The 13320-nt window shown below is 42.9% G+C and overlaps 1 protein-coding gene across 1 annotated transcript in view; it reads right to left on the bottom strand.

The window, feature by feature from the left end:
* The window catches only part of LOC112217389 (protein eva-1 homolog C-like), a 214507-nt gene extending 202546 nt beyond the window's left edge, over nucleotides 1–11961 (bottom strand). Inside the window, exon 1 of the mRNA XM_042300491.1 lies at nucleotides 11267–11961. Within this exon, the coding sequence (XP_042156425.1) occupies nucleotides 11267–11435 (169 nt within the window). The 5' untranslated portion in view covers nucleotides 11436–11961. The remainder of the gene's footprint in view (nucleotides 1–11266) is intronic.
* Between the last annotated feature and the right edge of the window lie 1359 nt (nucleotides 11962–13320).

Below are 13320 nucleotides of genomic sequence, written 5' to 3'. Positions count from 1 at the left end.
CCAGAAACACTCGCAACTGTAATCACTGCCAAATGTCATTCTGACATCTACTGGCTCAGGGGTGTGAATACTTATGTTAATTACATATTTCTGTATTCAATTTTCAATAAATTAGCAAACATTTCTAAAAACATGTTTTCACTGGTATTATGGGGCATTGTGTGAAGATGGGCGAGAAAAAAAATATTTGAATCAATTTTGAATTCAGGCTGTAACACACCAAAATGTGGAATAAGTCCATATGTAATACATTCCGAAGGCACTGTAGGTACAGTACCAGTCAAAAGTTTGGACACTCCTACACATTCAAGTTTTTTTTTTAAATGTGTACTATTTTCTACATTTTAGAATAATAGTGAAGACATCAAAACTATGAAATAACACATATGGAATCATGTAGTAACCAAGTGTGTTAAACAAATGTATTTTAGATTATACAAAGTAGCCACCTGCCTTGATGACAGCTTTGCACACTCTTGGCATTCTCTCAACCAGCTTCGCCTGGAATACCTTTCCAACAGTCTTGAAGGACTTCCCACATATGCTGAAAAAGCAGCCAACAAGTTAACTTCACTCTTCAGTCCAACTCATCCCAAACCATCTCAATTGGGTTGAGGTCGGGCGATTGTGGAGGCCAGGTCATCTGAGGGAGCACTCCATCACCCCCTTTCTTGGGTAATAACACTTACACAGCCTGGAGGTGTGTTGGGTCATTGTCCTGATGAAAAATAAAATGATAGTCCCACTAACGGCAAGCCAGATGGGATGGCGTATCGCTGCAGAATGCTGTGGTAGCCATGCTGGTTAAGTGTGCCTTGAGTTCTAAATAAATCACTGACAGTGTCACCAGAAAAGCACCCCCACACCATCATTATGCTTCACGGTGGGAACCACACATGCAGAGATCATCTGTTCACCTACTCCTCCATGCTTCACGGTGGGAACCACACATGCAGAGATCATCTGTTCACCTACTCCTCCATGCTTCATGGTGGGAACCACACATGCAGAGATTATCCGTTCACCTACTCTGCGTCTCTCAAAGACACGGCGGTTTGGAACCAAAAATCTCACATTTGGACTTCCACCGGTCTAATGTCCATTGCTCGTGTTTCTTGGCCCAAGCATGTCTCTTCTTACGATTGGTGTCCTTTAGTAGTGGTTTCTTTGCAGCAATTTGACTGTGAATGCCTGATTCTCGCAGTCTCCTCTGAACAGTTGATGTTGAGATGTGTCTGTTACTTGAACTCTGTAAAGCATTTATTTGGGCTGAAATCTGAGGTGCATGTTAACTCTAATGAACTTGTCCTCTGCAGCAGAGTTAACTCTGGGTCTTCCTTTCCTGTGGCGGTCCTCATGAGACCCAGTTTCATCATAGTTCTTGATGGTTTTTCTGACTGCACTTGAAGACACTTTCAAAGTTCTTGAAATGTTCCGGATTGACTGACCTTTATGTCTTAAAGTAATGATGGTGGACTTAATAATGTAATGGACTGTCGATGCTCTTTTGTTATTTGAGCTGCTCTTGGTCTTTTACCAAATAGGGTTATCTTCTGTATACCACAATACCTTGTCACACCTGCTAACTTAAATGCATTCCAGATGACACACCCCATGAAGCTGGTTGAGAGAATGCCAAGAGTGTGCAAAGCTAGGTTGGCTACTTTGAAGAATCTCAAATATATATATCTTTTTTTTTGTTGAACACTTTTTTGGTTACTACATGATTCCATACATATCTACTATGTAGGTTTGTCCAAACTTTGACTGGTACTGTACTCATAAAGTGACTAGGCAACAGAATAGATAAACAGTAGCAGCAGTGATTGTGATGAGTCAAAAGGGTTAGTGCAAAAAGGGTCAATTCAAAGATTGACCTTGGGGCTTGGGGGTAAAAGCTGTTCAGGGTCGTGTTGGTTCCAGACTTTGTGTATCGGTAACTGCTTGCCGTGTGGTACCAGAGAGAACAGTCTATGACTTGGGTGGCTGGAGTCTTCAACAATTTTTAGGGCCTTCCTCTGACACCACCTGGTATAGAGGTTCTGGATGTCAGGGATCCAGTCCCCAGTGATGTACTGGGCTATATGCACCACCACCTGGTGTAGAGGTTCTGGATGTCAGGGATCCAGTCCCCAGTGATGTACTGGGCTGTCTGCACCACCACCTGGTATAGAGGGTCTGGATGTCAGGGAGCTCAGCCCCAGTGATGTACTGGGCTGTCTGCACCACCACCTGGTATAGAGGTTCTGGATGTCAGGGATCCAGTCCCCAGTGATGTACTGGGCTGTCTGCACCACCACCTGGTATAGAGGGTTCTGGATGTCAGGGAGCTCAGCCCCAGTGATGTGCACCACCACCTGGGCTGTCTCCAGCACTGGGCTGTCCACCACCTGGTATAGAGGTTCTGGATGTCAGGGATCCAGTCCCCAGTGATGTACTGGGCTGTCTGCACCACCACCTGGTATAGAGGTTCTGGATGTCAGGGAGCTCAGCCCCAGTGATGTACTGGGCTGTCTGCACCACCACCTGGTATAGAGGTTCTGGATGTCAGGGATCCAGTCCCCAGTGATGTATGTACTGGGCTGTCTGCACCACCACCTGGTATAGAGGTTCTGGATGTCAGGGATCCAGTCCCCACTGATGTACTGGGCTGTCTGCACCACCACCTGGTATAGAGGTTCTGGATGTCAGGGATCCAGTCCCCACTGATGTACTGGGCTGTCTGCACCACCACCTGGTATAGAGGTTCTGGATGTCAGGGATCCAGTCCCCACTGATGTACTGGGCTGTCTACACCACCACCTGGTATAGAGGTTCTGGATGTCAGGGATCCAGTCCCCACTGATGTACTAGGCTGTATGCACTACCCTCTATAGAGCCTTGCAGTTGAATGCCAAGCAGTGATGCAGCTAGTTAAGATGCTCTCAATGGTGCAGATTCCCAGGAATCTGAGGGCCCATGTCAACTCTTTTCAGCTTGTTGAGGGGGAAGAGGCTTTGTCATATCTTTTTCATGACTGTATTGGACCATGATAATTCCTTAGTGATGTGGACACAGAAGAACTCGAAGACCTCGACCAACTCCACTATAGCCCTACCCGATGGGATTTTAGGACTTTTGCTCGAGACCGTCGATAGCGATGAATGGAGTATTTCACAATCCGTCTCCATGGAACATCAGCGAGCTGCTTTATAGTTCAGTTTCTCCTTCTTTCTTTCTGTTTAAGAGAATACTATCCCCCCTCCTTCCAACTGACTCTGTCCCCCTCCCCCCAGCCACCTGCGTCGGGCCGCTGTAGACAAAAGAAGCAGGAGGCGAAGTAGGGGATTTGTTTGGACAGAGCTCACCTGGCACACAGACACAGAAAGATAGTAGTGCTCAGGTAAAAGCCCTGTGTAGGGGCTGAGTGGGGAAAGGAGGGGTGAGTTAGAAAGGGGAGGAATGGTGAGGAAAGGGGGAGGAGAGAGGGTAAGGGAAGTGTTGAGGAAAGAAGCTTGGAGAAGCGAGGGAATGGGGGGGATGAGGGAAGAAGGGATGGGGATGAAAATAAGAGGAGTATGGAGAGGTGCTGAGAGGGGGTTACATGGTAAAAGAGAGAAGGGGGCCTGGTGCACTCTAACCAGCTCTCAAAAGTCAGAGCAGGATTTAAGATATGGGAGGCTTCTAGGGGATCTGGATAATGAAGGGAGGTGTGTGTGTGTGTGTGTGATGGGCATTTGAAAGTATTTTTTTATGCTGTTGCCGTCTCTTTACAGTGGAAGTTGGAAGTTTACATACACTTTGGTAAGAGTCATAAAAACGTGTTTTTCAACCACTCCGCAAATTTCTTGTTAAACTATAGTTTTGGCAAGTCGGTTAGGACATCTATTCTGTGCATGACACAAGTCATTTTCCCAACAATTGTTTACAGACAGATTATTTGACTTATAATTCACTGTATCACAATTCCAGTGGGTCAGAAGTTTACATACACTAAGTTGACTGTGCATTTAAACAGCTTGGAAAAGTTCAGAAAATTATGCCATGGCTTAAAGAAGCTAATGATTGGCTAATTGACATAATTGAGTAAATTGGAGGTGTACCTGTGTATGTATTTCAAGGCCTACCGTGAAACTCAGTGCCTCTTTGCTTGACATCATGGGAAAATCAAAAGAAATCAGCCAAGACCTCAGAAAAACAATTGTAGACCTCCACAAGTCTGGTCCATCCTTGGGAGCAATTCCCAAACGCCTGAAGGTACCACGTTCATTTGTACAAACAATGGTACGCAAGTATAAACACCATGGGACCACGCAGCCGTCATACCGCTCAGGAAGGAGACATGTTCTTTCTCCTAGAGATGAACGTACTTTGGTGCGAAAAGTCCAAATCAATCCCAGAACAACAGCAAAGGACCTTGTGACGATGCTGGAGGAAACAGGTACAAATGTATCTAAATCCACAGTAAAACGAGTCCTATATCGACATAACCTGAAAGGCCGCTCAGCAAGGAAGATGCCACTGCTCCAAAACCGCCATAAAAAAGCCAGACTACGGTTTGCAACTGCACATGGGGATTAAGATCGTACTTTTTGGAGAAATGCCCTCTGGTCTGATGAAACAAAAATAGAACTGTTTGGCCATAATGACCATCGTTAAGTTTGGAGGAAAAAGGGGGAAGCTTGCAAGCTGAAGAACACCATCCCAACCATGAAGCACGGGGGTGGCAGCATCATGTTGTGGGGGTGCTTTTCTGCAGGAGGGACTGGTGCACTTCACAAAATAGATGGCTCATGAGGGAGGAAAATTATGTGGATATATTGAAGCAACATCTCAAGACATCAGTCAGGAAGTTAAAGCTTGGTTGCAAATGGGTCTACCAAATGGACAATGACCCCAGCTTACTTCCAAAGTTGTGGCAAAATGGCTTAAGGACAACAAAGTCTAGGTATTGGAGTGGCCATCACAAAGCCCTGACCTCAATCCCATAGAAAATGTGTTGGCAGAACTGAAAAGGTGTGTGCGAGGAAGGAGGCCTTACAAACCTGACTCCGTTACAACAGCTCTGTCAGGAGGAATGGGCCAAAATTCATCCAACTTATTGTGGGAAGCTTGTGGAAGGCTACCCAAAACATTTGACCAAGTTAAACAATTTAAAGGCAATGTTACCAAATACTAACTGAGTATGTAAACGTCTGACCCACTGGGAATGTGATGAAAGAAATAAAAGCAAAAATAAATCACTACTATTATTCTGACATTTCACATTCTTAAAATAAAGTGGTGATCCTAACTGACCTAAGACAGGGAATTTTTACTCAGATTAAATGTCAGGAATTGTGAAAAACTGAGTTTAAATGTATTTGGTTATGGTGTATGTAAACTTCCAACTTTAACTGTATGTGACATGACCCAAAACATTCAGTAAACAAGTGAATTACATATAATACATACTAATTGACTGTTTTTCATCTATTAGTTGATTAAATAAAGATCCATTTATTGAACATGAGGAAAAAACAAACTTGAAAAAGGATGTGTCTTCAGAACGGGGCTACTATATCTTACTCAACGACACTGATTATTGTGTCTTCAGAACGGGGCTACTATATCTTACTCAACGACACTGATTATTGTGTCTTCAGAACGGGGCTACTATATCTTACTCAACGACACTGATTATTGTGTCTTCAGAACGGGGCTACTATATCTTACTCAACGACACTGATTATTGTGTCTTCAGAACGGGGCTACTATATCTTACTCAACGACACTGATTATTGTGTCTTCAGAACGGGGCTACTATATCTTACTCAACGACACTGATTATTGTGTCTTCAGAACGGGGCTACTATATCTTACTCAACGACACTGATTATTGTGTCTTCAGAACAGAACGGGGCTACTATATCTTACTCAATGACACTGATTATTGTGTCTTCAGAACGGGGCTACTATATCTTACTCAACGACACTGATTATTGTGTCTTCAGAACGGGGCTACTATATCTTACTCAACGACACTGATTATTGTGCAAAACAAATTAGAATTGGAAGAAAGTAAACACATTAAGTGTCCTTAATAAAAACTAAAAGTCAAACATGGAAAAATATATTAACTTGAAAAGAGCTACATAATCCGAACGACAGATTTTTTTCCTAAAATAAATAAATAGTCTTGGCTACATTTAAAGAAATTACTGGTAAACAGATTGTGTCTTTAATAAAAACGAAAGGTCACAATTGCTAAGCATTGTTATTCAAGAGAATTAGCATATCCACATTCTCAGAGGAGAGGCGAGTACAGAGCCGATTTACGAGAAGGCCCGCAGACTCTCTCTGCTGGAACCGAGGTTGCCAGTACAGTGAGGTACTGCTTTTCCAGGACACTAAGCTTCATTTACCGGGCCTCGTTTACCGGGCCTCACCACTCCAGTGGGTTGTCCTGAGGTGGGATGCACGACTCGTGAAATAAAGCTCAACTTCGTTTTTTTTGGTTCCCGTCATTGGTGTAGTATTCCTCTCCAAAAAGTGTGTGGAGGGCTGGTGATGTGGGTGTGCGTTAGCATCATCAGCATTGCTGGCACTTGAATCGGCAGTTTGGTTCTGCATTACATTTCTGTTTGCTTTTCCTTGATCTCCAGGCGGAAATGCTGCTCCACAAAGCGCATGTGCTTGTGTCGGGGATCGAGCGCAGTGGCAATGAGCGCTGCCTTGTCTGTATGAGGGAAATAATGATGCACAATGTTTTATTGACTGTTTTATTATCTGTTGTGTGCCCATTACGCTACGTTTTTTTCATACAGTCATAGATGCAGTGCAAATAAGTGCATATTATAAGAATGTTTATATTAGACTTAAGCCCGTTGAATTCCACCAAAAAACAACGAGGGGATTTTGCCAAAAAGTTCCCACAAGGCCCGACCAGTGAAGGAAAGGCACCTGTGTGCAAAGGTTGTCCTATACATCACACTTGTTTTATAGAAGGGGAAAAAAAGTCCACAACAATGCTTAAACTACATCAATCCCCAGTGGGTGGGCCTGTGTCCATGCTGGTTTTACATGTCCCAGGTGAGGTTAGGTTAGCATGCTCTCCAAGTGGGCTGCTGTTGCTGAATCTTGCTACTCCATGCATAGATCTGTACACAAGCAACCAGCAAAGCTTCCAACACTTTGTTTAATCAGACATCACATTTAGTAACAGGAACACAACCAAACAAAATGCTAAGATTTGGGTGGCCTTCTTTGGAAAATGTTGATTTAAAACACAAAACTGTGGGTTTTGACTCTCCGTGTATGCTCACATCAAGAGCAGAGACAGGAAGGCAAGATGGATCATTAGCCCTCCAGCCACACACACACATTAGTTAAGAGGGTTTGACCTTTGTTGACCCTGTGACCATTTAACAGCCATTGACTGAGGTTAAACGGGTCTCCCGGCCACAGGTTTACGAGACACAGAAAGAGAGAGAGAGATTGGGAAAGTTCACTGTAACATCCTGGTAGGTCTACAATAATAGAGACCTATGGAGCAACCCTGCATGACGCATTGGGCTGGACGACACCGAAAGAAAGATTGGGGTAAAATACTTCTGCAGCTGGGGTCATATGTCACACTGGTAGACAATGTGTGCCTGAGAGAATGTGTTATCCCAAAGGCATAGAAAAGGTGGATTAATGTAATGTTTAAGTGCAAAGAAACAAGTAATTTAGCTAGACAAAATGATTTTCAGAATCTTTGACTTGAAATCTGGATGGACTATCCCTTTCAAGTTCCAATGTTGTATACCTGTCATTCCTGGGAAAAGGACCTACGCTTCAAGCACTATGATTCAATGTCCAAGTACTGATAATGATGATGGTTCTAATTCCCCAAGAAAAGCTTGGGATAAGAAAGGTATTTTAATATTAAAGGTTCAGTAAGTGTGAATTTAGTCCACAAATGTACCGACATGTCTATTATATGTGAAGAGTTTATGATTAGTGAATGGCATAGTGTAGTTATTTTGTTAGATACTTCTCCCTAAAATCCGAAATCATGTTTTTTTCAAAGCCATTTTAGCTGTTGCGCTAGCTGTTCGGTCCGATCAGATTCACAAATTTTGGGAATTCGTCACTGATAAAGTTGTATTGGAATTGGCAGCTGTTGTTGGTAAGTAATGAATCTGCTTCTGACATGACTGACTGCATATTTAAAGAGCTAGCTCGTAGCCCAAGGGGGTCTTCTACATGAAATGCTCACTCCCCACTTCTAATTAAATAAAATTGTATTTGTCACATGCGCCGAATACAATAGGTACAACCTTACAGTGAAATACTTACTAACAAGCCCTTGAAGAAAAATATCTTTGTCCAGTTCGAGGTGAGTAATCACTGTTCTGTCCAGGAGCTCTTTTCGGTCATAAGAGATGGTGGCAGAAACATTATGTACAAAATAAGTTACAAATGATGCGAAAAAACACACACAATTTGGTTAAGAGCCCGCAAAACGGCAGCCATCTCCTCCGGCGCCATTAAATGAGTCATTCAGGCAGCTGTGTGTTGGAATAATAGAGGTGATAAGGAGAGATAGAACTCAATTACCTACCACCAACCTTGTTTTTTTATATCTACGGGTTAATTATATAATTCAATGCTTGCTCTGATTCAGAGGGGTTGGGTTAAATGCGGAAGACAAATTTCAGTTGAATGCAGTCAGTTGAACAACTGACTAGGTATCCCCCTATCGCCTATACTTGCATGCTATTTAAGCTAACATTGTCAGCACTGGTTTAGCCTTGATTTCTAGGTTTCTAGAGCGAACATGACATTATGACAACTGGAAATGACTAGCGCTGATATGCACTGATTATATGTACACATCTTTACTTTCATTAGTAGGACTTTGCCATAAGGAATTTTCAATGGTCTATTGATTCCAGTACTTTGTCCCTTTGGGGGAAGGGAAAGGAAATAACATTCCTGGTTCCTAAACTCCTAAATTATATTAGTAATAGGGCCGGGGGTTCGGAATTAGAGACCTGAGTCCCCAAAATCAATCTTGTTTGCTCAGCAGGACCACTCCAACGCAACAAGCAAAAACTGATGACTAGGCAGCATTCAATTCCATGTGAATTAAGATAATAACTCTGCTTCCAAATGCCATCTGGGGCACTGACAGAGAACTTTAGCAACAAGGCACATTCTTGGCCAGCTGTCGTCTCCCTGGAGACCAAGTACCAAGCCTTTGATTCACAGCTGCTGCTGAGCTGAGGAGGGTGACAGGAGCTGAGGAGGGTGACAGAAGCTGATGAAGATGGCCGTCTCTAGGCCTAGCCTACATTTGCAGGGAGGAGAGGCTAGACGATATGTCTCATGGTTGGAAGCCGCAACTAAATTGTACTTAATGGCTTCCTTTCCTGTCTCCTTCCCCTTCAGAGGAATGGATAGGTATAAGGACTAGTTGGTTTCCAATTACTTTTCACTGTAACTCTTAGGTCTATCGTGTTGTCAGGGGTCATAAAGGAGAGGAAATGAGATGAGCAAGGCCTGGATCCTAATGCACTTATGTCAAATGCTTTTTCAAATCGCACATTGACTATAATGAATGATTTAGGGTTAAGTCCAACTTGTGTGCACTTATCTCAAGAAATGTGTTTATGTTGCTACAAAGCTGCCGAATTAGAGATTGTCTAGATTTTGCAGAATTAACTCCTGCCTATGACCCAATGTTTTGAAAATAGTGTAACATGTTTTCTCTGAGGTCACATTACAGGCCTATCGATTGACTCAATCTATTTTTGGACAATATTGAGTTGAAGAGACTCTAGATGTAAAGTTTTCAGCCTTTTAAGATGTAACGACAGCTGTCACCTACGCAACAGGGCACAAAAGTAGGGTTCAGTTGTGTGTGAAGTTGGAAGTTAACTTAACACATCTGCTCTTTAAAACCTTGGCCCCCGGTCAGGCATTTGTCCGCTCATTTAAAACCATTAGGAGACCCATTAGAAGCCAATTCACATTGACACAAAGCTCTCTTCCTGGTTTATGACACTGTAAACAAAACATCCATCCCTGCTGCTACTCAGTCTGAAACAAGGTAGCTGGCCTGGCCTGGGGGCTAGCGAAGAGTTGGCCTCCAACCTCAAATGAGAGAACAGTGGTGTCTTCTGAAGTTTCCCTTGCTGACTTTCTTGCGAGGTCTCCCCGCTAAGGTCTCCCCGCAAAGGTCTCCCGGAAAGGTCTCCCTGGAAAGGTCTCCCCGGAAAGGTCTCCCCGGAAAGGTCTCCCCGGAAAGGTCTCCCGGAAAGGTCTCCCCGGAAAGGTCTCCCCGGAAAGGTCTCCCGGAAAGGTCTCCCGGAAAGGTCTCCCCGAAAGGTCTCCCGGAAAGGTCTCCCGCTAAGGTCTCCCCCGAAAGGTCTCCCCGGAAAGGTCTCCCCGGAAAGGTCTCCCCGGAAAGGTCTCCCCATGATTTAAAGCCAGTGACATTTCCTGTAAAATCATGGAATGAAATAGGCCTACACTTCACTTGGAATAATATGACTTTACCTGGTTGAGATTAGTGCAACTCTATACCTTATAACAACAAAAACATTGTTTTAGGGCTTAGTTGTCATATTCTGACGAATAATGTAGCAAAAAAACAGTAATGTTCCTCTATGGAATGTCATGCCTTAAGCACTAGATATAGCCTATAATATCAATGTCACTTGCATGTGAAGCCATGGGATACATTACCACCATTGTTTATGTTTGTGGTCCACTCTTTGATGCCATGCACATCTTACAGAGCGTACCTTTAAAAGCCATGGTCGTTTATCCTACTACGAAACAAACACATGCATGACAGGTTGCAACACGCCAATGAGGGCCCATTGACTACAAAACAAGTAGGCTAGTAAAAAAACTGCAACCAATAACCATTTGGACTGTGTTCTGCAAATCTGAAACCTAGGCTGTATTTGGACTGGTAGCCCAATTCTAATATATTGTTTCTCTCACTAATTGGTCTTTTGACCAATATATACCAGCTCTGAAAAAGAGCTGATGTGATTGGTCAAAATACCAATTAGTGGAAACAATATAAAGAATTGGGCTGCCTGTCTAAAGGCAGTCAAAGTAGCCCAAAAATACGTTCTGTGCAATGACCACGACTTTATAAAATCCCCTGACCAACATGGCTTTCTGTATCACTTGTTGTAGCCCAAAACAACTCTTTAAAGCATTTACGTCACATATACATAATACACACTAGAATGGTTCAACAAAAGCAGCATTCATTATAAAGGGGTAAGCATGCTTTCCCAACCTGAAAACTCAGAGGAACTTTTGGTGAAGTTGCAGAAGACCGTCAGACACGTTATTCCCAACACGAGTGCATAATTGATGGTTGGAGGCACATCTGGGAAGAACATCCTTGAAACTGCGAGAAATTTCGAGTGTCTTCTTCTCCGCGTTCTGAAAGTCCAGCGTTGCATTGGGGTTTGGGTTCTGTGTCAGCTCAGTCCCATTGCTCATGCTCCGAATCACCGCACCATCCCCGAGAGGAAGAGAAGGAGCGACAGCTCAAGCCAAGCGGCGACGCACGAGGGAACGTCTATTTCGAACTGCGTGTCCAAGTGGCTGGCCCATCTCAGAGAAGAAAAGACGAAGCGAGAGGTTTTACTGAGACAAAATCTGTCTACGAAGAGAGGACTTTTGGTATGGAGGTCAACGAGAGAGTGTCGAATTTGATCAACAACAAAAAAAGAATTGCTACGTGTCGCTTATTTGATCAAATATACGTTTTGTAATGTTTAGGTTGTTAGGAATGCACTAATATAAGTGGACGCACGTGGCATTTTGGCAAGAGATAGAGGACTCATGGATATTTAAGCAATAATACATAAGGCGATGTGTTCTGACATTTGTATAATGGCTGTGAAGTGGTCATAGCTACAAGGCGAAGCTGACTGGTGTAGACCACCAAAGCCATGATAAACATGTCAGAACGCATTGCCTTTCATTTAGGCCTCTTATTGCTTTTATACAACATGTTACCAGCATTAAAAAGCTAAATTATTTCCCAAACCATGAATTTTTCAACACAGGTTACCAACATTAAAAAGCTAAATTATTTCCCAAACCATGAATTTTTCAACACAGGTTACCAACATTAAAAAGCTAAATTATTTCCCAAACCATGAATTTTTCAACACAGATTACCAACATTAAAAAGCTAAATTATTTCCCAAACCATGAATTTTTCAACACAGGTTACCAACATTAAAAACCTAAATTAATTCCCAAACCATGAATTTTTCAACACAGGTTACCAACATTAAAAAGCTAAATTATTTCCCAAACCATGAATTTTTCAACACAGGTTACCAACATTAAAAAGCTAAATTATTTCCCAAACCATGAATTTTTCAACAAAACATGATGCTACATTCACCAAAACTGGTTGTCAAGTGCAATTTTAGTTGTTCTATGGTTGTTAGTTCAATTTGTAAGCGATGGTTGATAGTTCAAGAACTTTGCAGGTTGCTATGGCAAACAAAAATCATTGCCAAGGGGGCTATTTCCCCCTTGTGAGCTAGCTAACTACACAGCTAACACAATCACTATTTCCCCCTTGTGAGCTAGCTAACTACACAGCTAACACAATCACTATTTCCCCCTTGTGAGCTAGCTAACTACACAGCTAACACAATCACTATTTCCCCCTTGTGAGCTAGCTAACTACACAGCTAACACAATCACTATTTCCCCCTTGTGAGCTAGCTAACTACACAGCTAACACAATCACTATTTCCCCCTTGTGAGCTAGCTAACTACACAGCTAACACAATCACTATTTCCCCCTTGTGAGCTAGCTAACTACACAGCTAACACAATCACTATTTCCCCCTTGTGAGCTAGCTAACTACACAGCTAACACAATCACTATTTCCCCCTTGTGAGCTAGCTAACTACACAGCTAACACAATCACTATTTCCCCCTTGTGAGCTAGCTAACTACACAGCTAACACAATCACTATTTCCCCCTTGTGAGCTAGCTAACTACACAGCTAACACAATCACTATTTCCCCCTTGTGAGCTAGCTAACTACACAGCTAACACAATCACTATTTCCCCCTTGTGAGCTAGCTAACTACACAGCTAACACAATCACTATTTCCCCCTTGTGAGCTAGCTAACTACACAGCTAACACAATCACTATTTCCCCCTTGTGAGCTAGCTAACTACACAGCTAACACAATCACTATTTCCCCCTTGTGAGCTAGCTAACTACACAGCTAACACAATCACTATTTCCCCCTTGTGAGCTAGCCAACAACACAGCTAACACAATCACTATTTCCCCCTTGTGAGCTA

The sequence above is a fragment of the Oncorhynchus tshawytscha genome, linkage group LG18, assembly GCF_018296145.1.
Source record: "Oncorhynchus tshawytscha isolate Ot180627B linkage group LG18, Otsh_v2.0, whole genome shotgun sequence".
In the NCBI taxonomy this organism is placed as follows: Eukaryota; Metazoa; Chordata; class Actinopteri; order Salmoniformes; family Salmonidae; genus Oncorhynchus; species Oncorhynchus tshawytscha.
Note: the sequence above shows the minus strand (reverse complement) of the source record. Positions and strands in the feature narration are given on the sequence as shown.